The sequence below is a fragment of the Chiloscyllium plagiosum genome, unplaced genomic scaffold (assembly GCF_037043375.1).
Source record: "Chiloscyllium plagiosum isolate Xiang-an unplaced genomic scaffold, Cpla_swu_hap1 HiC_scaffold_7, whole genome shotgun sequence".
In the NCBI taxonomy this organism is placed as follows: Eukaryota; Metazoa; Chordata; class Chondrichthyes; order Orectolobiformes; family Hemiscylliidae; genus Chiloscyllium; species Chiloscyllium plagiosum.
The window spans coordinates 12,901,160-12,929,114 of NW_028270145.1; the positions used below are offsets into that span (position 1 = coordinate 12,901,160).

Genomic DNA, 27,955 nt, shown 5'->3' on the forward strand with positions numbered 1-27,955 from the left:
GATTCCCAAGACATTATAGTTCAGCTTGTTGTGTTTTTCTCCTCTTTTATGTCCTCCTCTTTGAAGCTTCATTAACGTGTTGTTTCTGCGTGAAGTGGTTCTCGGTGACCATGTCTGTAATAAATGCTGGTTGCTGGAAGAACTCTGGCTCAGAGCTGATGGGCTGGACTCTGAGCTTCAAACATTGTGACATCAAGGAGGGGGAGAGTTACTTGGACGCTGAATTTCAGGAGATAGTCACACCTCTTAGACTGACTAACCTGAATTGGCCAGTGGTCAGGGACAGGAGGGTGTGGTTGTGAGTGAGGCAGGTGGAGGAATTCAGGGGGTAGAGTTGGGGGAGCCTCAATCCCTGACCTTGTCCAGTGGGTTCAAGAGTTTTGCTCCCTGTGTGGACTGGAATAGGGACTGCAGGGAGGATAAGCCGACTGATCACAGCAGCATGGTGCAGAGAGCCATTCATGTGCCATGAGGGTGGGAGCGGGAGCCGGGGTGGGGGGGATGTTGGCAAGAAGAGAAGTGTTGCTGTAATTGGGGATAGTGTAGTCAGAGGCATAGACACTGTTCTCTGTGACCAGGATCAAGAGTCCTGAAGGTTCTGTTGCCTGCCTAGTGTTCAGGTTTGGGATATCTTTAGGGTGGCACGGTAGCTCACAACGCCAGGGACCCAGGTTCGATTCCATCTTGGGGCGACTGTGTGTGGAGTTTGCACATTCTCCCTGTGGGTTTCCTCTCACAGTCTAAAAATGTGTGTCAGGTGAATTGGCCATGCTAAATTGCCAATAGTGTTCAGGGATGTGTAGGTTTGAGTACATTGGTCAGGGGTACAAGTCGAATAATAGGGTTGGGGAATGGGTCTGGTTGGATTGCTCTTCGGAGGGTCAGTGTGGACTTGTTGAGCCAAAATGGCCTGTCTCCACACTGTAGGGATGCTATCTCATCTGGGCTGCAGTGGAACATGGAGTAGGAGGGTAAAGATGCTATGATCATGGTCCACGTAGGTACCAATGACATAGATAAAACGTAGATAGAGGTTCTGCTAAGAGAGTATGAATACCTAGGAGCTAAATTACAAAGTAGGACCAAAAAGATGGTAATCTCTGGATTATTGACATCAGACAATAGGTGCAGGAGTAGGCCATTCTGCCCTTCGAGCCTGCACCACCATTCAATATGATCATGGCTGATCATCCTTAATCAGTATCCTGTTCCTGACTTATCTCCATAACCCTTGATTCCACTATCCTTGAGAGCTCTATCCAACTCTTTCTTAAATGAATCCAGAGACTGGGCCTCCACTGCCCTCTGGGGCAGAGCATTCCACACAGCCACCACTCTCTGGGTGAAAAAGTTTCTCCTCATCTCTGTCCTAAATGGTCTACCCAGTATTTTTAAGCTATGTCCCCTGGTTCGGTACTCACCCATCAGCGGAAACATGTTTCCTGCCTCCAGAGTGTCCAAACCTTTAATAATCTTATATGTCTCAATCAGATCCCCTCTCAGTCTTCTAAACTCAAGGGTATACAAGCCCAGTCGTTCCAGTCTTTGAGCGTAAGGTAGCCCTGCCATTCCAGTAATTGACCTCGTGAACCTACGCTACATTCCCTCAATAGCCAGAATGTCTTTCCTCAGATTTGGAGACCAGAACTGCACACAGTACTCCAGTTGTGGTCTCACCAGGGCCCTGTACAGCTGCAGAAGAACCTCTTTGCTTCTATACTCAATCCCTCTTGTTATGAAGGCCAGCATGCTATTAGCCTTCTTCACTACCTGCTGTACCTGCATGCTTGCCTTCATTGACTGGTGTATAAGAACACTCAGATCTTTGTACTGCCCCTTTACCTAAATTGATTCCATTTAGGTAGTAATCTGCCTTCCTGTTCTTGCCACCAGAGTGGATAACCATACATTTATCCACATTAAACAGCATCTGCCATGCATCTGACCACTCACCTAACCTGTCCAGGTCACCCTGTAATCTCCTAACATCCTCCTCACATTTCACCCTGCCACCCAGTTTACTATCGTCAGCAAATTTGCTAATGTTATTACTAATACCATCTTCTATATCATTGCTTGATCCACAAGCTAATTGGCACTTGGTCAATAAGATTAAGCAGGTAAATGCGTGGCTCAAAGATTGATATGGGAGACATGGGTCTGAATTCATGGGATGTTGTCCCAGTACTGAGGAAGAAGGGACCTGTTCCGAAGGCACGCTCTTCATCTGAACCGTGCTGAGACCAGAGTCCTAGCGAATCCCATAATTGGCTGTTGACAGGGCTTTCAGTGTTTAGATTAGAGTGGTGCTGGAAAAGTTCAGCAGGTCAGGCAGCATCCGAGGAGCAGGAGAATCGACATTTTGGGCAAAAGCCCTTCATCAGGAAGGCTTTCAACTAAATTAGTGGGGCAGGGAGAAGGGTTTAATTATAGGGGAAATTAGAAAATCCAAATTAAAGGAGGAGGTAAGAGTGCAGAACTCAGGTGAGGTTATTAAAATCTCCAGCACAGACACAAACAGGATAGAGTGTATGGAAAGGGTTAGCAATCAAACTTCACACATATTGGACAAACGAATGACAATGAGAAGGGGGACAGTTAATACAGGACAGAATGCACGCATTATAAGGAACAAGGTAAATGAGCTTGTGGTGCAGATCGAAATTGGCAGATATAACATGTTGGGCATCACTGAGACGTGGATGCAAGGGCATCAGGATTGGGAGTTGAATGTTCAAGGAGATGCATCCTATCGAAAAGTTAGGTAGATGGGCAGAGGGCGTAGGGTAGCCTTGTTGATAAGAAATGAAATTAAATCGATAGTAAGAAATGAAGTATGGTCAGATCATGTACAATCTGTGTGGGTAGAATTGAGGAAATGCAAAGATTAAAAGAAAACTTTGGAGTTAAATACAGGCCTCCAAACAGTAACCAGGAGCTGGAGGTGCGAGATACACCAGGAGATAGAAAAGATGTGGAGGAAAGGCAAACTTAACAGTGATCATGGAGGATTTCAAAATGCAAGTGGACTGCGAAAATCAGGTTGGTAGTGGATTGCAAGAAAAGGAATTTGTGGAATGTCTACAAAATGAGGCTTTTTGGAGCAGTTTCTAGTGGAACTCACTCGGGAGCAGGCAATACTGGATTTAGTGTTATGCAATGAGGCAAACTTGATAAGGGAGCTTAAGGTGAAAGAACTCTAAGGAGGCAGTGATCATAATGTAACTGAATTTACTCTGCAATTTGAGAGGGAGAAGATAGAATTAGAGATAGTGGTATTACAGCTGAATAAAGGTAACTACAGAGACATGAGGGAGAAGCTGGGTGGAATTGACTGGGAGAGGAGCCTAGCAGGAAAGCCAGTGGAACAACAATAGCTGGAGTTTGTGGGAGTAATTCAGGAGACACAGCAGAGATTCATCCCAAGGAAAAGCAAGTGTGGGACAGAGAGGATGAGGCAACCATGGTTGACTAGAGAAGTTTTTGTTTTCTGATGGAATAGTCAGTCTGTTTTTTTATGTGCATCTTGTGTATTCCTGCACTATCAATGAATTCTGAAATACCATCTATCTTGGTTTGTCTGGGGCAGCATGGTGGCTCAGTGGTTAGCACTGCTGCCTCAGTGCCAGGGATTGGGTTTGGTTCCACCGGTGCTCCATTTTCCTCCCCCAGACCCAAGGTTGATTGGCCATGCTGAATTGCCTTGTAGAGCCCCAGGGATATACAGGTTAGTTGGATTAGCTATCGTAAATGTGGGGTTTACGCAGCTTGGATAGAGGCGTGGGTCTGGGTGGAATGCTTTTTGGAGGGTCAGTGCAGAATCAGTGAGCCAAAAGACCTCTATTTGCACTGTAGGGATTCTATGATTCTCTGAGTGAGTTGAATTAATTGGTAATATTTATCCCTGCAATACCAATCATTTTCTGATCATTGTTAACTTTATTTTGCCACATTTTCTCTAGGTAAGGCCATTTATTTAGAATTCCTCTGCTGTTGCACTTAATTTTTCCACATTTTTTTTAGTTATCTTTCTCTTGTCTCTAATTATTTTGTTAGAAACATTAAACTTGCTTGCTGAGGTTCTATGTTGTCTGTGAATGTTGCAACTTTTATTTTAATGTGAACCACTTTTGTTTTATTCTTTTTTGAAAGCATGACAGTAGATCATGTGGTAGACTTCAGTTTGTTGATTGGCAGTTTTCCGCTAGAGTTGGAGAATGAACAATCTAGATTTCCTTATACATTTTAACAAGTGAATTGTAGTAATTGCCTAAGCAATTAATAATCATACCATGGTTTGATCTTTTAAAGAAAAAGACTTCTGCATGAAATATATAGAAAGAGATCAAGTTTTTAGGCAATAAATCATGGGCTTGTAATTTATACAAATATATATGATAAATATAAAAATTATGAAAATCCAGTCATTCAAATTGTCATTAATAATGGGAAGTGGTGGTCTACTGGTATTATCGCTGCACTGTTAATCCAGGGAGCCAGGTAATGTTCTGGGGTCCAAGGGTCAAACCCCCACCATGGTAGCTGGTAGAATTTAAATTCAGCAATTAACTGGAATTAAGAGTCTAATGATGACCATGAATCCATTGGCTGTTAGAAACTCCCTTTTGATTCACTAACGTCCTTTTGGGAAGGAAGCTGCCATCCTTACCTGGTCTGGCCTACAAACCCACAGCAATGTGGTGGACTCTTAGCTGCCTTCTGGACAGGAGTTGGTCTATTCAGCAAGGCCCTCATCCTGTGGAAAGATTTTTTTTTGTAAAATTGATGTTGGTAAAGTTACATATATTTAATTTACAATGTACTGCTGTATGTCGGTGATGCAAAAAGGCTACTGAGTTATCCATGTTCTACTGTATTTAAATGTGAAATATTGTTCATGAAATTCGGTCACTGGTCTATCCGAGATGAGATTAATTTTGCCTGTAATGTGAAACATTTTTCCTGTGTCCAGTTTGGCATAGCTAACCATAACACTTCTTTCAGAAATGCATGCTAATACATAAAAAAGCCAAATTACGTCGTTAACTTTGATAATGAATGTCTGTAAGTTTGCCTCTGTACTTTTGTATGAGTTGCAGTGTTGGTCTATTAACTTTTCCAAATGTATGCATTTAGTAGAAACTATTCTAAAATATTGTCATTTTTCTCTTCAGGTGATCTTCGAGCTTGCACTTACTGTCGTAAAATTGCTTTGAACTATGCACATTCCACAGACAGCAGTTCCATTGGTGAAGATCTAAATGTTTTGACTGACTCAATGTATTCTGTATCCATATTGGATCCAGTGGAACCTAGAACTCCTGTAAGTGGAAGAAAAGTCATCAGAAATATATTTTTGGAAGAGGATCTCGTGTGGCAGAGGTATATATAAGACATTTCATGTTTGAATTGCCCTTTTACACACAGGATATGGGTTTGCAACCAAGGGTGACTGGTGGAAGTTGCTACAAGAGAAATCGATGTTTATAATACAGAACAACTCTGAGCATGGGGTTCCACAGCACAAATTGGAAATTAATGACAGTCTTGCTTTGACTAGTATGCTGAATGATTTAAGGAGTAGAAAGACATTGATGCAATAGGCATCACATTTCAGGTTAAGGTATATTGTTTGATCAGAATTTTACTCGCCTGTGGCCTGGGTTATTTTCAGTTTTGAAATATCGACGTTCACAATTCTTTGAGGAGAATGAAAAAACATTCCATTCTGGCATTGATAGGCCTTACATCGATCACAGCTCTACAGACATTTTATGGGAAAGCCTTTGCAGAATGTTTTGTAGCATTTAAGAACAGAGCTGAACTAATTGCAGTTTTTAAGATTTCAGAAAAAATGTTTAATGATACAAAGGTTTTGATTGAGACACACTTTGAAGAAAAACGGTAATTGAAGTCTAGCATGTGCAATGTACAACTTGTTATTCTGGCTTTATCTAGGGTACAGATCCTCTGATTTGTATTTTTAAATTCAATGGCAGTAAAATAATTCAGCGATATTTGGTTTATTTGTCTATTAATTCACATGGGAAGTTGACATATTTGCAGATTTTTCATATGAAAGATGCTGTCTGTAGTTTCTTGTAGTTACTGCTGTTTACGTAAGGTAAGTAATTTTTATTCATTCAATCAACATCTGTTTTTGGGATTAAAGTTTCCTATCATCCGAAAAGGAACCATATATCAATCTGGAGCCTTGATGAAGTGACCTTCTCCTTACTCATGCATAGATACAGCCTATTTGTTATTTAGTGTTCTTTTCTGTCCTTTGTTGTGATTCTTGCTTTCATCTTGAAAAGATTTTGAGTAGGATATTCTGTGAAGAAGTAATCATCGTCGGATTATTGCTTCACTCCAACTTTTACTTGTCTCGCCATGGTTCTGTATTCCTTGCTGGATCAACAGTGCTTGATTTCTCCAGGATTCCTTATACAGCATTCACCAAAGATCTCTGGCGGGGATGGGAGGGGGGTGCGGGCAGGGCATAAAACTGGACACATTTAACAGCCCCAGCTATTAACTTAATGGTCCAGCATGATTGTGAGTGAATGGACAAGGGAATGTGTAAATGAATGGGTAGGAAGGGTGAGGCAGGGTGGCAGGTGGGTGATGTTTATAAATAGGTGAGTAGATAAGTTTATCAAGGGATAGTCAAGTAGGGTGCAGCCTAGTCTGGCAATGGAAACTTTTCAAATCAAGTATTTGCATTGTGGGGCTAGTCAGGCTGGTCTAGCATCTTTTCGATAGTTTTGACAATTGTCCCTGAAATGTTTCAAGTGTAATTTTTTTCATTGAGTTTATATTTGCATTTATAACAAAGCAGTACTTATGAACAAATCAGTGTTGTTTTGACACTACTGGCATTCACTGCATCATTCTTGCTTGCTTCAGTCAATTCAAGACTGCCTCCGGTGTCTGATAAATACCATCATTGAATTTTACAACCATGCCTCATGTAATGCAGCATGAAGTAGACCATAGACACGTGTTGATAATATTTGCCAAATGGGGAAGTGCTGTGGTGATTAATTATGAAATGTGCTAAATGAAGGGGTGTTGACCAAACCTTAAGAAAATATTACTTACTTTTTCTGGGGATCAGATGGATGTCATTTTGGAAAGAAGGCAGGTGCACAACTTGTCGATTTATTTAGAGCTTACCTTTAAACCTGTGATTTCTCCTGGGGAGGAAAGAATCCTTCTGTCAGTGTTGAGCTAGGCTTGACTGTGCTAAGACTTTGAACATAGAATATAGGACATTACAGTGCAGTACAGGCCCTTCGGCCCTCGATGTTGCACCGACCTGTGAAATTAATCTGATGCAGATCTAACCTACACCGTTCCATTATTATCCATATGTATGTCCAGTGCCCATTTAAATGCCCTTAACACGGTGAGTCTACTACTGTTGCAGGCAGGCCGTTCCACTCCCCTGCTACTCTGAGTAAAGCACCCTTCAATTTAAAGCTATGTCCCTTCATGTTAGCCTTCACCATCCAAGGAGAAAGGTTCTCACTGTCCACCCTATCTAACCTTCTGATTATCGTATATGTCTCAATTAAATCATCTCTCAACTGTCTTCTCTCCAATGAAAACAGCCTTCATTCCCTCAGCCTTTCCTCATAAGACCTTCCTTCCGTACCAGGCAGCATCCTAATAAACTGTAATCTGGGAAACCCACATTTGCAGTATGTTTTAAGGATAGCCGTCTTCAGCCAGATAGATTCACGGTAGCCTGACCTGTTTTTCAGTTGGAATCCAACATACTTGAATGCACAATAATTTGTGCATCTTGTTGACTTGTGTCCAGAAGCAAGTCCCACATGTCTGCTAGTGATATCAAGTAACAATCCTGAATCGCGCAGGCTTTGTGCAGCGGATACTCCTTTCGATGCCTAAAATTTGAGCGGTCTTCTGTAGAGTTTGTCCCAGTCCCCTTTCTGGATTCTCTTGCCTTGAATCATCCAAAATCAGCTTTTATCCTCCTTTCTTCCCAGTCACTGGGTTTCCAATTATCAGTCATATTTATACTGATAATTGATTTGTTTCCTGGGCCCACCCTGAATAGCTTGTAGTAAATGCCTCTTATCTCTTGTAACATACACAATGGACTCACCTCTTGGTGGGGTACAATGCTCCGGGAAATACCACATCTTATACTTTGTTTCCAGTGAGCTCATTATCCTTTAAGAATGTGAACAGTAGTTTCAAGTAAAGAGATTAACTCCATTCTGAGTAGCTCAACCTTTTGCCTTGTTGTCATAATCTTTCTCGTGCCCTTGACACCATTACATGAAATCTTAGCACTGACTTGCCTGAAGTTTGCAGTAGACCAGCATTCTCTTGGGTGAGGCTTTAGTCTTATCACCGACATGACATGAATGTGAATTGCTGTTTCTCTTACATTTATGCAAATAAATAATAGGTTTTGTTCTGCATGGTCACATTGGGACTGTGCTCCAGGTAATGTGTTTATCCTTGAAGGTATTTAAAAAGATTCAAAAAAAATCTGTATATGTGAAATTAAAAAGTGGCAATTTTAAGTCAATAGCCAATTTCCTTTTGTTGCTGCACCGCTGGAATTCCAAAGATCATTTTATTCACCAGATTGTAGGTGTGTTGATAAGATTGGTGCATGACGTCAATGGAAAGCTAATCCAACCATAAAGTGGAGCCTTCCATTTATGGGAACGGCCAAAACTTGTTTTCACCAGGAGATTTACAATGGTTTCTTCTAAAATTTATTTTTTTTTAGATTAGATTAGATTCCCTATAGTGTGGAAACAGGCCCTTCGGCCCAACCAGTCCACACAGTCCCTCCGAAGAGTAACCCACCCAGACCCATTTCCCTCTGACTAATGCACCTAACAATATGGGCAATTTACCTGACCTGCACATCTTTGGACTGTGGGGGGAGTACCACATCAAAGGTTGTTGTGGAAAATAAAAGCTGAAAGTGTAGGGGGTGACATATTGGCTGGGGAACAGGAAGCAGAAAGCTGGGATAAAAAAAGTCTTTTTAAGGCAGGTAAGATGTCACGAGTGGAGTGCCACAGGGATTGGTGCTGAGGCCTCAACTCTTTACAGTTTATATGAATGATTTGGATGAAGGATCGATGATCTTGTAGCTACATTTGCTCTTGACACAAAGATAGGTAGGAAAGTGAGTTGTGAAGAGGACATAAAGAGCCTAATAAGTAAGTGGGGTAAAGATTTAGTAAATGGACTACAATCTGAAAAGTGTTAAAATGTCCCTTTTGGCAGGAAGAATGACAAATCTTATCTAAATGGAGAGAGGATGCAGAGAGATCTGGGTATCCTAGTGAATGAATCACAGCAGGTTTGTTTGCAGGTACAGCAAGTAATCAGGAAAGCTAATAGAATGTTATGGTTTGTTGTGAGGGGAATTGAATGCAAGAGAAAGGAGGTTACACTTCAGTTATACAGGGCATTGGTGAGACCTTTTCTGAAGTAGTGTGGACGGCACTGGTAACCAGTCATCTAGAAGGATGTTAATGTATTGGAAGCAGTTCACAGAAGGTTTACGAGACTAACAGTTGGAATAAATAGATTGTTTCGCTTTTTCTCAGAAGACAGTCTAGCCTGTATCCTCTTGATTTTAGAAGAGTCAGAGGTGATTAATTGAAAAATATATGATCCTGAGGGGACCCGATGAGGTGGATTTTGAAAGCATCTTTCCTCTTGAGGAAGAATAGAGGATGAGGGGGCACAGTTTAAAAATAAATTAAAATATTTTAAAACAGATGAGGAAACATTTCTTGAGGATTGAGAGTCATTGTAATGCTCTTCCTCAAAAACCAGTGGATGTAGCATCTTTGTTTTTAAGGCAGAGGCATATTCTTGATTATCAAAGGCAAGAAAGATTATTGGATACATGCAGGAATATAAATTGAGGATAAAACCAGATCAGTCATGATATTTTTTCTTGAATGACAGAACAGACTAGAAAGGCCGAATAACCTATCCTTGTTCCTTGTCCATATGTAAAATGGAAAACTCCAGAAGCTGTATAGTTTGCAATCTTTCAATCCCAACATAGAAAATGTTGAATGCTTTTCCCCTTTTTTTTTCTTCAAATCATGGGTAATTCAGAAGATTAGGGTAGAGCCAGAGGTTAGCTACATGACTTGCAGTGTGATTGTCAGCTATCAAAATCAAGCTCTGTCAAAGCCACACACAAAAGGTCTTCTGATTCAAGTAGATGGTCAGATCTGATATAGGCTGCAATGCTTCAGATTGCACCTTAGCACTTGAGAGACTAAACTGATCTTACAGGGTTTCCTAGCAATCTGTTGGACCACCACTGACCTCAAAGATGAAAGGCTTTAAAAATGTACAGTCCGAAATTGGAGAGATTTCATGTTTTTATGCCATCACAATGATCTTGTTTCAATGGGATATGATGCACCAGGAGTTCCTTTGTTCATAATATAAGTAGATTAAGGTATGTTGAACCCAGTGGCCTAGATTTTGCTTTAATAATGGTGAGGTCATCAGTGCTTGATATAAATACAGGGTAAATTTGACAGCAATTTTTGGTGTCTACAAAGAAGTAATTAGATACAGGAATGTAAAAATTGCTGTTAAATATATCCTATTCCCTTTGAAGGTGTGATGTTGTGATCCTTACCAATAGACTTGATAATATTTTCTAATCAATCTGTTATTACACACCTCTGGAGCAGGTGAAACTTGAACCTGGGCTGCTTGGCTCAGAGGTAAGGACACAATGATTGTGACAAGAGCTGTCCTCAGTAGTCTTGATATTGAATTCAATGGAATTGCATGAACATGGGATAATTGCCCACTAGCTTTGTTAAACTGAAAACATTAGAACTGTTGCATTTAAGTGTGGAGTTTTAATGCCATGGCAAATGATAATTGATGAGCTCACAATTCAAATACATTTTACAAATGTGAATTTTCATTTCCTCAAAAGATATGGGAACAAAAAAGCTTTCTCTTTTAGCTTTTCATCATTTTTCCCCTCTCTAATTTCTGTTCATTATTTTGTTTTATGTGCATGATTTAACACAAATTTATATTTCCTGATTTGTATTTTCCTCATTTGGACTCTGTCTTGAGTCACTTTGATCGGAGTGTAGTTGTTGCATGCCCTGTTTAAAAGTGTCTCAAATTTCATGCAGAAGGCAGCATTTTGAAACAGGTGTCAAATTTTCGATATTGGCCTCTGAGCAGATTATTAAGTGTCGGGCCAGTTATCCGTGAGGTGAACAACAAAAGTCATTCCTTCACTATTGAGAATAGAATCTGACCTAATAGTGAAAATTGTTGTTGTAATTTCATCCTTTTTTTTACACAAGTGGGAGCCATGAAGTATCATATTCCAACATTTATGTCAGTCATCCCCTGTTGGATGACTTATTTAGACTTGGCAGTTCCTGTATCTGAGGCAAAAGAACAGATGCTCTTCTTAAATGTGCTCAGTTAAAGGTCTTGTGTCACTCAGATTCTGTTGTTCAGCTGCAGATCTCTATTGTCAGTCTGACATACCTAGTTCATCTTGGGTCAGGTTTTCTCCCAAATCTGGTAGAAACTCACTGAATTTCCTCATGTGCAGGCTGCAATGTTGGAAATCGAGTGACATGGCTGTATCAGCCAAGCTATCTTTTGCAGATGACAGGTGAAGCTGCAGGCTATTCTGAACTTTTCCTTTCTTTTGATTTGGGATCTCGCCAGTGCCTGCCTAGAATCTTTGAAGACATCTAGCATAAAGGTATTCAGTTTCAGTTCTTGACAGGTTTTCAGGTTCCAAGTTTCACAACCATATAACAGAGCAAAGAGCATGTTTGCATTGTAGAACCACATAGCAGAGCAGAGAGCATGTTTGCGTTGTACAGTGTAAACTTTGTTTTAATGGAAAACCTTGAAATCTGATGTTTTAACTATTTGTTTCTGGGCTCCCTGCATATTAGTAGAACTGCCTGGAATGGTGACGTCTTCTATGATATCAACTTTATTCAGATATTGGTCTGTTGTTTAGTGGTTTCCTGTCCTTTTCTTTTTGTTTGGTTTGTTTCCTTGGTGTTTATGGTGACTTCCACTCTTGGCCTGTTTGTTGATAGGTGACATTACTGAAGCCATGCTGACATGAATTCACAAATGGGTGGGAATTAATCTGGTTTTGTACATTTTCAGCACCTCCCCACTCCCCACCCCCCAAGATTAGCTCCTCACTCTTCACATGTAAAGAATGTACAAAATTACATGGACTTCTAATGACCATAGAACCATAGAACTGACCATTTGACCATTTGACTATGGGACCAAGTTAGAGAACTGCTTGTTTGGAGAATATTAAAGTGTATAAAGGGTTAAACTTATTTAGTGATTGCTGTTTGGCAATAGTAAGGGTCAAGACTAAGCTGAAGAGGTGGAAGAGATTTGATATCAGTAGATTTATGTTATTTAAACCTAAAGATGACTTTCAACTTAACTGGATTTGATGTCCTGGCTGACTCTGTGCCTGGAACAGTAACTTGGTAGGAAGAATTAAAAGTAGCAATGAAAGTAGCAGGGTAGAAGTGTCAGGATATCAAGTATCTCTGAAGGAAGTCTGGATCATTGACCAAATATGGACCTTTTATAGTACAAATGTAGGTACTTCAACATAAAAGCAAAACAGGAAACATTACCTTCCATCAGGTCTATATAATTAAAGAAAGAGGGGTGAAAAGGAATGCTCAAAAAGACAGGAGAAAATGGATCAACAAACAAGCACAGGAATCAGTGGGCCCACCTGTTTGCAATGACATGTGATCGCTGCTTCAAATTAGAAAGAAGGTTGCAGAGAACCTAAAAATAGTTACTGTCAAGATGATACACTCTTTTTGAAAGCTGGAGACAATATCATTGTCGGCAGAACACTCTCAGGAAGTCTTTAACAGACTTAATGTGGCCAACTCAGCCCAAGTCAATATGCCCCCAAATGGTCTCCCAATAAATGTAGAAAGACTCATCTGAAAATGAGATGACAAAGGCAAGTACTGCACTCAAGATCAGTAAATGTCCTAAAATATTCAAGACAGGCAGCAAAGCAGCTGTTCAGTGGTTATGTTTGCTTTATAACCAGGTCTGGGCATTGACGTTGTTCCCGAAGATGAGTCAATTGCCTGTATCTACAAAAATCTCACTGAAAATATCTGCTGCTCAGAAAGAAGTCTCTGTCTTGTGGAGAGCAAACATAGACTGGGTAACTGGTTTGCAGAATGCTTCCATTTTGGCCATGAGTGTGACTCTGACCTTCTAGTCACTTGCCATTTCAATGCACCATCCTTCTCCCATGCTAGACGTTTTTCTTAGGCCTGTTGCAGTGTTTGAGTGAAGTTCAAGATGAGCTTCTGGAACAGTACTTAGTTTTCCATTTAAGCACTTTAGAGCTTTGAGAGTTCAATATTTGAGTTTGATAATTTCAGACCAGCAACTCTCATCAGTATTGGAGTAGAGTCACTCTATCAATATCAACTTAAGATATGCTGCTTTGATCCTTGACCATATTCACAGAGTAATGAAATTAGAAGAGCATGCAGAATTCAGACCAAGTACTTTCAGTCTAAGTAGATTTTTACACTATGTTGATTGTTTGCAACTACCCAGAGTATTAGGATCCCTTGCAGTTAGTTTAATTGATTTCACTAAGGCCTTGGATTTCCTACATCAGCTTTTACTCTTCAGTTTTCATATAACATCCCACCAAGGATGATTACAGTTCTTGAGTAGGTCTATGAGAATTCCAAATACAGTGTGAAAACATAGGATGTTAGTGACTAGTTCCATATGCTGATTGGCATCAGGCAAAGTTCTTCCTTTCTCCTCTTCTCGTTGTTGCTGCCATTGCTTGGTATTAGGCAAGAACGTTCAAAAGCTGATTGGGTGCAGATGTTCGCAGATAAAGGGATGGCTGGAAAATGGGAAGCCTTCAAAAATGAGATATCGAGAGTCAAGAGAAATTCCTGTTAGGGTGAAAGGAATTGGGAGGTGTAGGGAATGCTGGATGACTAAAGAACTGGAGGGTTTAGTTAAGAAAACGAAGGAAGCATATGTCAGGTATAGGCAGGGTAGATGGAGTGAATCATTAGAAGAGTATAAAGGCAGCAGGAGTTTACTAAAGAGGGAAGTCAGGAGGGCAAAAAGGGGACATGAGATAATTTTGGCAAATAGAGTTAAGGAGAATGCAAAGGGTTTTTACAAATACATTAAGGAGAAAAGGGTAACTAGGGAGAGAATAAGGCCCCTCAAAGATCAGCATGGCGGCCTTTATGTAGAGCCGTGGGAGATACTAAATGAGTATTTTGCATCAGTATTTACTGTGAAAAAGGACATGGAAGATATAGAATGTAGGGAAATAGATGGTGACATCTTGAAAAATGTCCATATTACAGAGGAGGAAGTGCTGGATGTCTTGAAACGCATAAAAGTAGATAAATCCCCAGGACCTGATCAGGTGTACCCTAGAACTTTGTGGGAAGCTAGAGAAATGATTCCTGTGCCCGGTGCTGAGATATTTGTATCATTGATAGTTGCAGGTGAGGTGCTGGAAGACTGGAGGTTGGCTAACGTGGTGCCACTGTTTAAGAAAATGGTAAGGACAAGCCAGGGAACTATAGACCAGTGAGCCTGATGTCGGTGGTGGGCAAGTTGTTGGAGGGAATCCTGAGGGACAGGATGTACATGTATCTGGAGGGGCAAGGACTGATTAAGGATAGTCCATATGGCTTTGTGCGTGGGAAATCATGTCTCACAAACTTGATTGAGTTTTTTGAAGAAGTAACAAAGAGGATTGATGAGGGCAGAGCGGTAGATGTGATCGATATGGACTTCAGTAAGGCATTCGACAAGGTTCCCCATGGGAGACAGATTAGCAAGGTTAGATCTCATAGAATACAGGGAGAACTAGCCATTTGGATACAGAACTGGCTCAAAGGTAGAAGAGAGAGGGTGGTGGTGGAGGGTTGTTTTTCAGACTGGAAGCCTGTGACCAGTGGAGTGCCACAAGGATCAGTGCTGGGTCCACTACTTTTCATCATTTATATAAATGATTTGGATGTGAGCATATGAGGTATAGTTAGTAAGTTTGCAGATGACACCAAAATTGGAGGTATCGTGGACAGCGAAGAAGGTTACCTCTGATTGCAACGGGATCTTGATCAGATGGGCCAATGGGCTGAGAAATGGCAGATGGAGTTTAATTTAGATAAATGCAAGGTGCTGTATTTTGGGAAAGCAAACCTTAGCAGGACTTATACGTTTAATGGTTGCTGAACAAGGAGACCTTGGAGTGCAGCTTCATAGTTCCTTGAAAGTGGAGTCACAGGTAGATAGGATAGTGAAGAAGGCATTTGGTATGCTTTCCTTTATTGGTCAGAGTATTGAGTACAGGAGTTGGGAGGTAATGTTGTGGCTGTTCAGGACATTGGTTAGGCCACTGTTGGAATATTGCGTGCAATTTTGGTCTCCTTCCTATCAGAAAGATGTTGTGAAACTTGAAAGGGTTCAGAAAAGATTTACAAGGATGTTGCCAGGGTTGGAGAATTTGAGCTATAGGGAGAGGTTGAATAGGCTAGGGCTGTTTTCCCTGGAGCGCCGGAGGCTGAGGGGTGACCTTATACAGGTTCACAAAATCATGAGGGGCATGGATAGGATAAATAGACAAAGTCTTTTCCCTGGGGTGGGTGAGTCTGGAACTAGAGGGCATAGGTTTAGGGTGAGAGCGGAAAGATATAAAAGAGGCATAAGGGGCAACTTTATCCTGCAGAGGGTGGTACGTGTATGGAATGAACTGCCAGAGGAAGTGGTGGAGGCTGGTACAATTTAAAAGACATCTGGATTGGTATATGAATAGGAGGGGTTTGGAGGGATATGGGCTGGGTGCTAGCCGGTGGGACTAGATTGGGTTGGGATATCTGGTCGGCATAGGTGAGTTGGACCGAGGGGTCTGTTTCCATGCTGTACAACTCGGACTCTATGACTTGGTCTTAAGGAACTCATCAAATGGCTATCTTGGATTAAAATGAAGCAATGGCTGTCAATTTATAGATTTGTGTGTTGCTGATGACATTGCTGCCCTTATTAATAGAGTTGCCATAACTTTGATGATTCCCATGTTTGAATTTTAAGAAAGCTAAAAATAGGATCTTAAACCGATGTCAGTAAATCAGAAGTTTCTTAATTTTGTTACTTAACAGACAAAGGACTTATGAGTAGCTGATCAGGCATTTCTGTGGTGACTAAGATTTAAGAGAAAGAAATGGGAAACTTGAGTTTGATTTGATGAACGAGAGCCAGTACAGATTTGTGGAAGGGAGATTGATCAAACACGGGGCTTTTTCATCAGTAACAGATAAGGGTCATGAAAGGAATACAGTGGTTGTCTGTATATATTGTAAGAAATCTTTTATTAAATACCACTTAAAAGGCTAACTAACAAAATCAAGGCTCCTGCACTCTGAGGATCAGCGGCTGCTTTGATTTTAAAGAAGAAAGTTTGGACTAAGGAAAGGTGTTCTTCAGACTGAAGTGTCATCTTCCCCAAGGATTAATGCTTGAACTATTTTTCATTATGTTCATGAACGACTTGGATATTGAAATACAGAGTAAAACATACAAACTGGTTTTAAAAAGCATCTATAGGTCAGTGAGGAGAAAAATGATCAGTTAAGACAAATGTAGGTCAATCAGAAAGCAGTAGCTAAAGTGTTTTAATAGGGAGCAAAAAGTTGACAGACCAATCAAATACATATTTTAATTCTGTTTTCTCAAAGAAGCGCTCAAATGTCCCAAAAATATTGAGAAACACAGAATCTAGTGAGAGAGAGAAACTGGAGGAAATCTGGTATTAGTAGGGAAATGTTGGGGAAATTTGAATGATTTATTGTCACCTGTACTGTACACAATAAAATAGTGAAAAGCTTAAACTGTTGCCATAATCCAGTGTCATTTTGAGTAGTTCAAGATATAGCTGAAAGAGAGTCCATCTTTGTTCAGTTGCCTCCGTCATGTGTCCTGAGCTGGCTGACCAACAACACCTGCATTGCCACCCCTCTGATGGATCAACCTGTGTCGGAGTTGCCGCTCTTCAGGCGCCATCTCTTCATCACTGGGCTCACCTCAATGATGATTCACTGATGCCAGGTCCCATGCGGGGCGAATGTGGGTCCAGCAGTCAGGAGCCCCCAGCTCCGCTGTTGCTACTGCCTCACTGATAACCAGGTGTCCCTGCTCCTGGCCTAGCGCGGCCAGGGGTCCCTGGCTCTGCTTTTGAAAGCCTCAACAATGCCTGGAATCCCCACTCTAGGTTTACACCAAGCAGGAGTCCCTGACCCTGTTGCCAGGCCAGGTCACTGTTTCACTAAAAGTCCCGCTTCCGCTGCCGTCCTCTGCAATGTCACCTTTGCTACTGACAATAGGAAGATGATGAAGAAAAAAATAGTGAAAAAGAGGTATCAAAGAAGAGAGGAAGCGGCTGGTGTGGAGTGGACGCACCCAGAAGCCCAAATGTTGCCTACCTTACTGGCGCTGCCATCTTGGAAGAATGTAAATTGATGGGATTAAAGGCCGTTCAAGGACCTAGGGCCTAATTAATCTATATCACAGAGTAGTTAAGGAAAAAGCTATTAAAAATAATGACAAATGGGTGATCATCTTTCAAGATTTTATCGACTCTGCAACAGCTCTGCTGGATTGTAAGGTAACAAGTGTAATACCACTATTTAAAAGAGAAGGTAGAGCCAAAACATGAATTATAGACCAGTTAGCCTGACATCAATAGAACAGAAAATGCTGGAGTCCATTGTAAAAGATTTAACATCAGAGCACTTGGAAAACAGTGGCAGAATCAGAGGAAGTCAGCACGAATTTACGAAAGGGAAATGTTTGACAAATTCACTGGAATTTCTTGAGGAAGTAACTAATAGAGTTGATAAGGGCTGTCAGTGGATGTGGTTTTCTTGTAAAATTAAAGTGCATGGGAGGGTAGGTTACTGACATGTGCACGTGATTATCTTGTAAAATTAAAGTGCATGGGAGGGTAGGTTACTGACATGGGTCAAGAGCTGGTTGGCATATATGAAACAAAGAGTAAGAAGAAAGAGTTTAAAAAAAACTGCGGATGATGAAAATCTGAAACAAAAACTCAAAAAACACATTGTTGGAACAACTCAGCAAGTCTGGCAGCATCTTTGGAGAGAGAAAGAGAGTTAACATTTTGAGTCCAGAGATATTCTTTTAGTACGGTTCTGTTTTTTAAGTATAAACAAATCTGTTTCTGGGTGGCAGGCAGTGACTTATGGGGTACTACAGAACTCAGTGCTTGGACCCCAGTTATTCACAATATATATTAATGATTTGGATGAGGGAACTAAGTGTAAAATTGCTGGTTGAGAAAGTGATCTGTTAGGACGAGATGCTTCACTATTATTTGAACAAGCTAATGAGTGGGCAAATGCATAGTAGATGAAGTATAATGTGGATAAATGTTAGGTTATCCTCTTTGGTAGCAAAATCTGGAAGTCAGATTATTGTCTGGATGACAATAGTTTGGAAAAGGGAGGAGTGCAGCAAGACCTGGGTTTCTTTCTACATCGGTCACTGAAGCCAAGCAGCAGCTGCAGCAGAAGGTGAAGAAGGCAAATGGTATGTTGCCTTTAATAGCGAGAGGTTAAGCTTGTCGGAGCAGGGATGTCGTAACTGCAATTTTACAGAGCTTTGATGAGACTTGGAATACTGTGTGTTGTTTTGGTCTCCTTTTCTAAGGAAAGATGCTCTGGCTATGAAGGGAGTGCAACCAAAGATTCACCAGACTGGTTCTAGGGAAGTAGGACTGACGTTTGAAGAGAGATTGTGTCAGTTCGGACTATATAAACTAGAGTTTAGAAGAATGGCGAGGGATGAAGAAATCTTGTAGAAACCTGTAAAATTCTAGTAAGACTAGAAAAGGTAAATCCTTTCATCCATTGATTCCATTTACACTTCTCATTGCCACAGAAAGGCAGCCAACATCATCAAAGACCCTTCCCATCCTGGTTCTTTTCCGACCTCTTCTGTCAGGCAGAAGATTAAAAAAGCTTAAGTGCACCTACCAACAGGTTCAAGAACAGCTTCTTCCCAGCTGTTATTAAATTTCTGAATAGATTTCAAAATATGAGAAGTCCAATGTTGATCTTTCTTTTTGTGCACCTTTTTTCCAGCCATAACTTTGTATTCTTCACTCTGCTCAATCATCCTGTGATCTTTGTCCCTTTTGTATGCTTATGGTCTGCCTATACTGAATGCAAACCAAAACTTTTCGCTATACTTAAGTGCATGTGACACTAATAAATCAAATCAAAATGCAGGACAGATGTCTCCAGTAATCAGGAAATCTAGCACCAAGAGTAACAGATTAAGAATATAGGGTAGGCTATTTTGAACTGAGACGAGGAGAAATCTCTTCCATAGGCTCACCACTCTCTGGGTGAATTCTCTGCTACAGCAAGCAGTTGAGGCCAAAACATTGAATGTTTACACCAAGGCATTATAACTATCCCGTGGAGATAAAGGAACAGGAAGTGGGAACATTGTACTGATTTGGATGACCATATTGAATGGTGGTGCAGTGTTAAAATGCTAAATGGCCTAATGCTCCTATTTCTATGTTCCTGTGTTTCCACATCCTTTCTACCTGTTCCATCTCCATAGTAAAATAAAGTGAAATAAAAAAAATACAATTTCTCCTAATTCTCTTGTTATGTTTACTGTATTACCCTGACTGTCCCTAAATGGCTCTAATCCCATCCTACCCTTCTTATTGATGTACCTGCAAAATATTTTTATTTTATTTTGTCCTTTGTTGATTTCATAATTTCTGGTTGACTTCCTAATTGTTCTTTTGATTTATCTTCTAGTATCTTATATTCTCACAAGTCATGCACTCTTTTGCTGCCTATGTACTTAATATATTTCTTTCCTAAACCCTCAATTGTTCGCTCGTCCAATTAATAATGTTTGATTTCTGTTTTTTATTTAGCAGGATGTGTTTTTCCTGCATTCTCTTCAACATGGCTTTTAATTGTACCCATTGATGCTCTACTGTGTTGTTTGCGAATACATACAAACACAGGAATTAGAAACAGGAGTAGGCTATTTAGTCTCTTGTTGTTGCCCACTTATTTTCCCAAAGTCCTAGACTCATGAATCAGTGTTTCATCAGTCTATTAACATTGTTTTTATTGTTGGTTGAAGGCCACTATTTCCTAGACATTTCCCTACTTTTACATTTGTGCTTTGGATCTTATAATGAGGAATGAACCAACAAGTAATCATCTTTTGTTGGCTTTTACACATACTGGGTTAAAAAGGAGTGCTGTACACTTGTATGAATTCCATTCCTTATCCTTTTGACTGCGTCCTGTATCCAGTTAATATTGGGATAATTGAAATCGTTTTGGTAAATTTTCCAAAATGTGTGTTTCCTCCTTTACTGCAGCCCCTCCTCCTCCTCTTCCCCCACCCACTGTTATTCCTATTGATCTGATTTCTTATTATTTTAGTGATTATTCAGTTAGATTCTGTCTTGGTCTTGCTGATAACATTGTCATATTTTATCTACAGCCATTGAATGATCCCTTCTAAGTGCAGTTACTTCACATTACCTTTGCCCTCTTTTTCTAAATATCTTAGGTAAATTTTAGTTCCCAGTCCTGAATGTTCTGTAGCATGTCAGTAATCCCTGCAATATCTAGTTCCACACGACACAATTTCATCCAATTCCCTTATTTCTTGACAGACATATACTGCTGTCTAAACATTTTAACTCCTTTTAAAAAAAGGGTTTCCTACCACTTGAGCTATTCCCAGATGCCCTTTCAGGAGGGAAATCGGTCAACCTTACCCTGTCTAGCCCATATGTGACTCATAATCTAGTTGACTCCAGTGCCCTCTGAAATGGTGTAGCAAGCTACTGAGTTTATGGCCACTTTGTGATGGGTAGCAAATGCTGGTTTTGCTAGCGACACCCACATCCAATGAATAAAGAAAAAAAATACGAGATGCTATGACTAGAAGATCTTTGGACAGTACATTTAATATTTTCCTTCTGAAAGGAAAGATCAAGGAAGAGGAAAAAAAAATTGCAATTACAAAACAGCAGCTAAGATGTTTCAGTAATTGATATGCAAGTCATTATCTTTCAAATGGATCTTGGATATAGTATAACAAGAGTAAGCTACTATCTGAGGTAACTGCTATTTAATATTGAAAATTCAACTTGTTGAGTTTGAATGCAGTTAAGGAATGATTGCATTGGGCTTGCTGTTTTTGATCTGTAATTTCAGGCACATGTGATGCCTTGTTAAAACTTTAAACATTGCTGTTAAGATAGGATAGTGAATCTTTAATTTTGGAATTGATCACGTTATCTTTTTCTCTTAATCAGCTTGGGCCACCAGGATTCTCAGAGTAATTTGACAACGCGACTCTCAACTGTGCAGGAGGATGTAGGAAAGTCACCTGCTCGAAAAAGGTTTGTTTAAATGGAATAATGTGTTCTTCTTTGCCGTAATTCTTTACCTTGTAAGCCACCTTCTTCCACTCTTTGTTGTCAAAAATCACAAAAGTGCTCATCGAAGAAAGAAAAATTAAACAGAAATTGAAATATTTAAAGTTTAATGTTGGAGATTTCCTCCCATAAGACAAATTTTTGATATTTAGCTAACAAGTCAAATTGGAAGAACAAATATGGAAAAATTAAGCTGCAATGTTAACTTTTTTCTATAATTGATTAGGGAACCTTAAAAAAAAAGAGTATTCCAAAGTTTTCATTTGTATAGATATTTCAAGCATTTTGAAAACGTGACAAATTCGCTAGCTTTGCATTTTTGAAATTATGATCAATGGAGAAATGTACTATTTTTAGTATTAAATCAACATTGAATTATCGGTTTTGTTGAAGCTTCTGTTTGAGTAATGAAGAAAATGCCACAAGATAGGATGGAAAGATTGATACATATTAATATGAACTGTTCTCCCATTTCCAACTTTTTTAACTGTCATATTTTGCATCTACTTAGACATCTGTTTCTCCCTTTAGTTTGAGTCTTCACTCATATTTCACATTGCTTTGATGTGTTGTATAGAATTTTGTATGAACTTATTTTTCTTTCGATTTAAACAAATTAAAAGTTCACTTAGTTCTTTTTTTCTCTTTGACTTTTCTTAAAACGCAGATGAGCCAGGGCTTTTAATATCAAATTGATAAATGCACATTTTGGTTGACCATTTACTTAATCTATGTAACGACCCACTAAGTTCAGAGAATCTATGATATTTCTGAATTTGAAGATTGAAAGAATGCATGTTTCATTTTCCTATTAGTATTTTTCTAAGCATTTTACAGCGTAAGCATCTTCTGCTTTCTTTGTAGTTGAGCTCTTTAAGGCAGACTTTCCCCTCTCGGCTGGTGCGTGTAGGATACCTCAATGTGGTCGCGGTAAAAACCAGCTCCTGAATTTTCTGCTTCACAAGTCTTTAAGCCATTTAATGTCACAACCCTTTAATTCTGAAAGTGAAATTTGCCATAGTCCTAGAGTCCCATAGGCTGCTCTTTCACTAGAGAGCAATGTCTGGTGGAGAATTTAATCTAGACATCACCACACTTGAGGCAAGTTGTAAGAATGAGAAGGCTGGGCCTTCATTGTGACCTTAGCCAGTAAAAGAGTTGAACCCAAGGTGTTGGACAAATTCTGCATTGCAAACCAGCCATCCACTCAACTGAGCTATCTGACCCCACATTTTAAAAAAAAATGGTTTGGTTTTCACTGGGGAGTGATCTCCCAGCTTCTGATCAATTTAATTTACTTTACCAGCTATAAGAATAGGCTTGACCTTAAAATTATTTAAACTCATAATAAGAACATATACCTTATGTTAAACTTGTTTTACAAGAATAAACTTTGCAAATTAAAATCTTTGTCTCTGCTCCACAGAGTGAGTAGTTCTTGTAACACGTTCTGGAATGTATAACTACCTTGTGATTTGTGGGATACATTTTATATTCTTGCTACTTAAAATAAAGGAACTAATTAGAAAACATTAAAGATGCCTTTGTCTTATGCTATCCCAAAAATGTTAGCTTGCTTTCCTAATCTATGCTTGCTCAAATATTACAGGTTTCATTCCCTGCTAAAGTAATGTGCTTTTTGATTGATGCTTTTGATATAGTGTTTTATCTTGATCAAAAGACCGACCTCATATCCTTGAACATAACATTAAATGAAGCATCCTGATGGATGTAAAACCAGCTGGGTAAGATAAAGAAAGACGTGACTGTGCTCTCTGTCATCTCTGAGCTAACTGATCTAGACTGGGAAACAGATGGCAAATGATAATTTGCCTTAATTCTTCTAGATATGAACTGGGAAGATATGGATCCCTGAGGAGGTATGGGTGAAGGCAGTTTAGCTGTATGGTTGACTTGGTAGTGATGGTCTCCGCAGTTTAGCCTGTTGACATTCAGTTTCAGCTTGTGTAACCACTTAAATGAGATATAAGAGGACTAGATTAGCTTTCACAAGAGGCAGAAAATAAAAGAAAACATAACTGCTAGGAAATATCTTGATATGCTAGTCCAGCAGTTTCTGTTTCACCCTTTTTGGAAAGCACTCAAATATGTAAAGTTGTTGTTATTATGATGTTCATTACAGTTGATTTGGTGTGGGCGTTTACATTACGCTGCACATTTCTTTGCTTCACTAAGAAGGGAATTAATGTTGTCTCAGAACTGATACTTGAGAGAAAAATATTGCAACCTATTATAAAATCTAGTTAGGATGCTAGATATCTTTCTATTATTGGCTTACGCCTATATAGTTTGAGCATGATGGATATATTTACCAGCCTTAGCAGTTTTGTTTATGTTGATTTTATTTTCCTCTGCATAACAGGTCTGTAAGCATCACCAATCTTTCTTTGGACCGGTCTGCTTCACCCATGGTACCTTCATATGACAGCTCTATCAGTCCTCAAGCCTCTCGGGCGTATGTTAAAACTGACCCTAATGAAGATGAAAGAAAAATTCTTCTGGTATTTATTTTAGTGGTTTCTGGAAGTTAGACAACATCTGAGAGGCAAAATGTTGTGTCTGTGCAGTAATATAATGCAGATTGCTTTGACACATGAGGCAGATTTTTTTTCTGCTTGTTCACTTTCAATAACTTGATATTTTTTGTTGTTGCCTTTTCCCCAAAATGCTCAAATGTAATTATGTTCCTTTACCAAGTGTTCCGCATTGACTTCTGTCAATAACATTGCTTCACATCAACCTCAAAACCTGACAATTATTGATCACCTTTCTGCAGTCCAAATTTTTAATTAACTTTTCTTGTTTTATTTGACAATGATTTGTTTGTCAGCCAAAGCTCAGTTGATAGCGATGAGTTCAGATCCAACGCCAGCTGGAGAAAATTACAGGGTACAGGCAGTTCAAAAGGAAAGTCGGCAGTGAGCCAGGAGGCTTAAAAAGTATCTTCTGCCCCTCATTTGGAAGAGGGCATTCTGGCCTTAGGAATCGCCAACCAATCAGATGGACAGACAGCTCTACCATTTCTGGCAGTGATGCATGAAGAGACCTGAGAATTCGATTGAGTGCCATTGTTCAATGGTGCGGAGGGATCAGAGAGGCAAAAATAGGGGTTAGGAGGCCAGTTTCTGTCAAGCAGGTGGTGCAAAAGGAAGAATGGTGTACTATTTTAGAAAAAATACACATAATAGCCCTGGCTGAGGCACTCCCCATCCCTTGCCAACTTTGTTTCTGCTGGCCATGAGATAAACAGCTTCCTTACTCCTGTAAGCCAGCCCATGCCAGCTGCATTTTGGGATGGACAATGTATTATCAGGGCCAATTGATCTCTTAACAGTTATTTGCGTATAGTAGCTGTGCTGAGAATTTTGACACTTTCCCACCTTTTGTATTAAGGTGTCCAGTTCAGAGGTGCATGGGAATGTGCTGGGCTAAGCATTTGACTTATTTTATGTGCCCTAAGCCTACAAGACACCTGGCTGAGGCACGTAACATCCAGCTTCAGGTCTTGGGTATGCCAGTTTTACCTGACACTTCTTTACAAAACCTAGAGAGCACTGCACTGTCAGGAATGCTGACTTTGGATGAAACATTAAACTAAAGATTAGTCTATTTTTGTAGGTGGATGTAAAACATGCTATGACCAATAATTATCCCTCAACCAGCATCACAAAAACAAATTGTTTCTGAAACTTCGCTGTGTGCAAATTGACTTCTGCGTTTCTATGTTACAACAGTAAGTGACCTTTCAAAGGTACTTTATTGACTGCAAAGTGCTTTCAGATATCTGGTGCTCATGAAAGGTGTTCGACTTTTTTTCCTTTTTCAATTGATTAACGCACTGTGACGTGCAATTACATTTAAAATATTTTTATTTTTTCTGAAATTCATCTTTCATTTCTAATATCCATTGTAGGACTCTGTGCAACTGAAAGACCTGTGGAAGAAAATATGCCATCACAGCACTGGCATGGAGTTTCAGGATCATCGCTACTGGTTGCGAACTTATCCTAATTGTATTGTAGGAAAGGAACTGGTGAATTGGTTGATTAGAAATGGACATATCACTACACGGTAATTTTCATAGTTGAGATTGAGACATACTAAATTGTGTCTCTCTTATATGTCCATCAGTCAGTTAGAAAGTGAGCAATTAATGTGAATGCAAAATCAAGTTCAAACTCAGCTGATGTCTCAGAAGTTAAATTATCAACATTAAATAGTACATTTTAGCAAAGCAGTTTATCCTTGCCATATTATAGCCTAATTGGTTATTTAAAAATCTTGGTTGCTGTTTTCTAATTAGAATCTTTACTTTTCCCTGTTTCCTGCTTTCAGAAGATGTTGTCCTAAAGCACTGTCCCTCTAATGGCTTCCAGTTATGAAATCTTGATCAAAGAGAAAAAGTGAATGAATGGAGGAAATTGATGGCAAGGAAATAATTAGAATTGAAACCTTAAGTTGATAGGCAATCACATTAAAAATGAGCAAATATAACTGCACTGCAATGAAGCATGTCTAACAAAATAAGGAACTGAAGACAATTGGATCAGCCTTGATCTTGTCAAATGGCGGAGCAGACGTGAGGGCCTAATCACCCATTCTTGCTTCTAGTTCGTTTGTTCATAGTTAATATATAAAATAACTAAGTGCCTCTGTTTTCCAGTTATGGCATGATGAATCACAGTGCTCATTGCAATTTTTCAGTCGTCTCCGCATTTTACCCTGAGGATTTATACCAAATTGCCTTTGAATAGTGAAGCAGGTCTCATTACATTTCTGAAACCCAAAGAGTTATTTTGGAATTTTGGAGATCCATCTTGTTCTTACAAAATATTCAGCAAGCTGTAATCCAAGAGAAAAATACTGCACATGTTGGGCATCAGGAAATGTTAGAAACATGGGGACACATGCTGTTTCACAGTGGAGAAGCATATCGGTGTTACAATCTGCCGACAGCTAGGGATTGCTGCAGTTCAGAGTAGGCTGTAAAAGAGTCTCATGGTTAAACAAGGAGACTGTATCAAGATCAAAGTTATTCTACCCACTTCCACTCAAGCTGACACCAGACCTGATGGGAGCACAAAGGTGGCAGTGGTGTTTTTAACTCAAATTTAAATTTCACTGGTAAACATTTCACTGCTTTTACTTGATTCATGTATGCAGCAACTATATTTGTTGCCACCAGCTTGGAAATTTTAAATGTACTAGTGCTAAACTTGTGGGATTGACTGGCCCTCCCTTCAGTGCATTGTGAAAGGCAGTGTCTGAAATCGCTCTGAGTGGACAATTGAGATGTAGTAGGTGAATTTAAAGCCCTGATAAGAACTCTGCCAACCAACAGCCTGAGTTGGACCCGCATTTGGACAGTATTGACCACGCCCTTTAGACTCTTCATTTACTTGCCCAAACTGACTGACAGACTCTCTTCCTTTCCACCCCCAAAACAACAATCGCTGCCAGCATCAACCTCAGGCTACCAGGCCTTTCCCCTTCACTCCTCCGTGCAACCAAATTCTAACCTTTCAATCCCCACACTCACACCCATTGCTTCTTAATCTCTGTTCACTGTTTCCAGTCCCAAACTTCCATCCTGTCTGCTATGCTTTGCAGTCATTCAGTAACAGTACCATCGATATTTGTGTTAAGTATTTGAACACACGAGTAGAGTTATTCACAGTAATTGCAGCCCTCAATAATGCCCAGCTCCAATAAATTAAAACTACATCTCGCAAGGAAAATATTAATTTATGAGGCAATACAGTATTTAATTAGGTGCAAGACACGAGGCATAAGATAGCAACAAAAGTTTTTTTTTCAAATAACATGCATACTTCTACATACAACAGGAGAATCGACGTTTCGGGCATAAGCCCTTCTTCAGGAATCATTCCTGAAGAAGGGCTTATGCCCGAAACGTCGATTCTCCTGTTCCCTGGATGCTGCCTGACCTGCTGCGCTTTTCCAGCAACACATTTTCAGCTCAGATCTCCAGCGTCTGCAGTCCTCACTTTCTCCTCAAATACTTCTACACACACCAAGTAGTCGTCCAAAACACACCTTTGACAGACTGATAATGTGTTTCTGTCACATGTACAAAATTGAGACAGGAACAACTTTTTTCTTACATCTCAGATTTAAATTTAACAATTAATAGCACTTTTTATAATTTCACTTTTGCACATATTGCTCCTGAGCATATGTGACCTTAAGTTGGTTACCCCATTTAATTGTAATCCATTATCTTGGTGATTTCAAGACTTTCTAGCTCCTAGTTAGCTGATTGTTCCTTTTGTTGGCAGATGTTCTGTCTTCTATGCTGTGTGCTGCTTCCTCATCCTTGCA

The 27,955-nt window shown here is 39.8% G+C and overlaps 1 protein-coding gene across 3 annotated transcripts in view; it reads left to right on the forward strand.

Annotated features, from left to right (window-relative positions):
* The window catches only part of pikfyve (phosphoinositide kinase, FYVE finger containing), a 148,429-nt gene that overhangs the window by 44,569 nt on the left and 75,905 nt on the right, over positions 1–27,955 (forward strand). For all 3 annotated transcript variants that reach the window (XM_087988726.1, XM_087988727.1, XM_087988728.1), the window contains exons 6-9: positions 5,175–5,382; positions 21,470–21,556; positions 23,976–24,114; positions 25,527–25,684. In XM_087988726.1, coding sequence (XP_087844852.1) covers positions 5,175–5,382; positions 21,470–21,556; positions 23,976–24,114; positions 25,527–25,684 — 592 coding nt within the window. The remainder of the gene's footprint in view (positions 1–5,174; positions 5,383–21,469; positions 21,557–23,975; positions 24,115–25,526; positions 25,685–27,955) is intronic.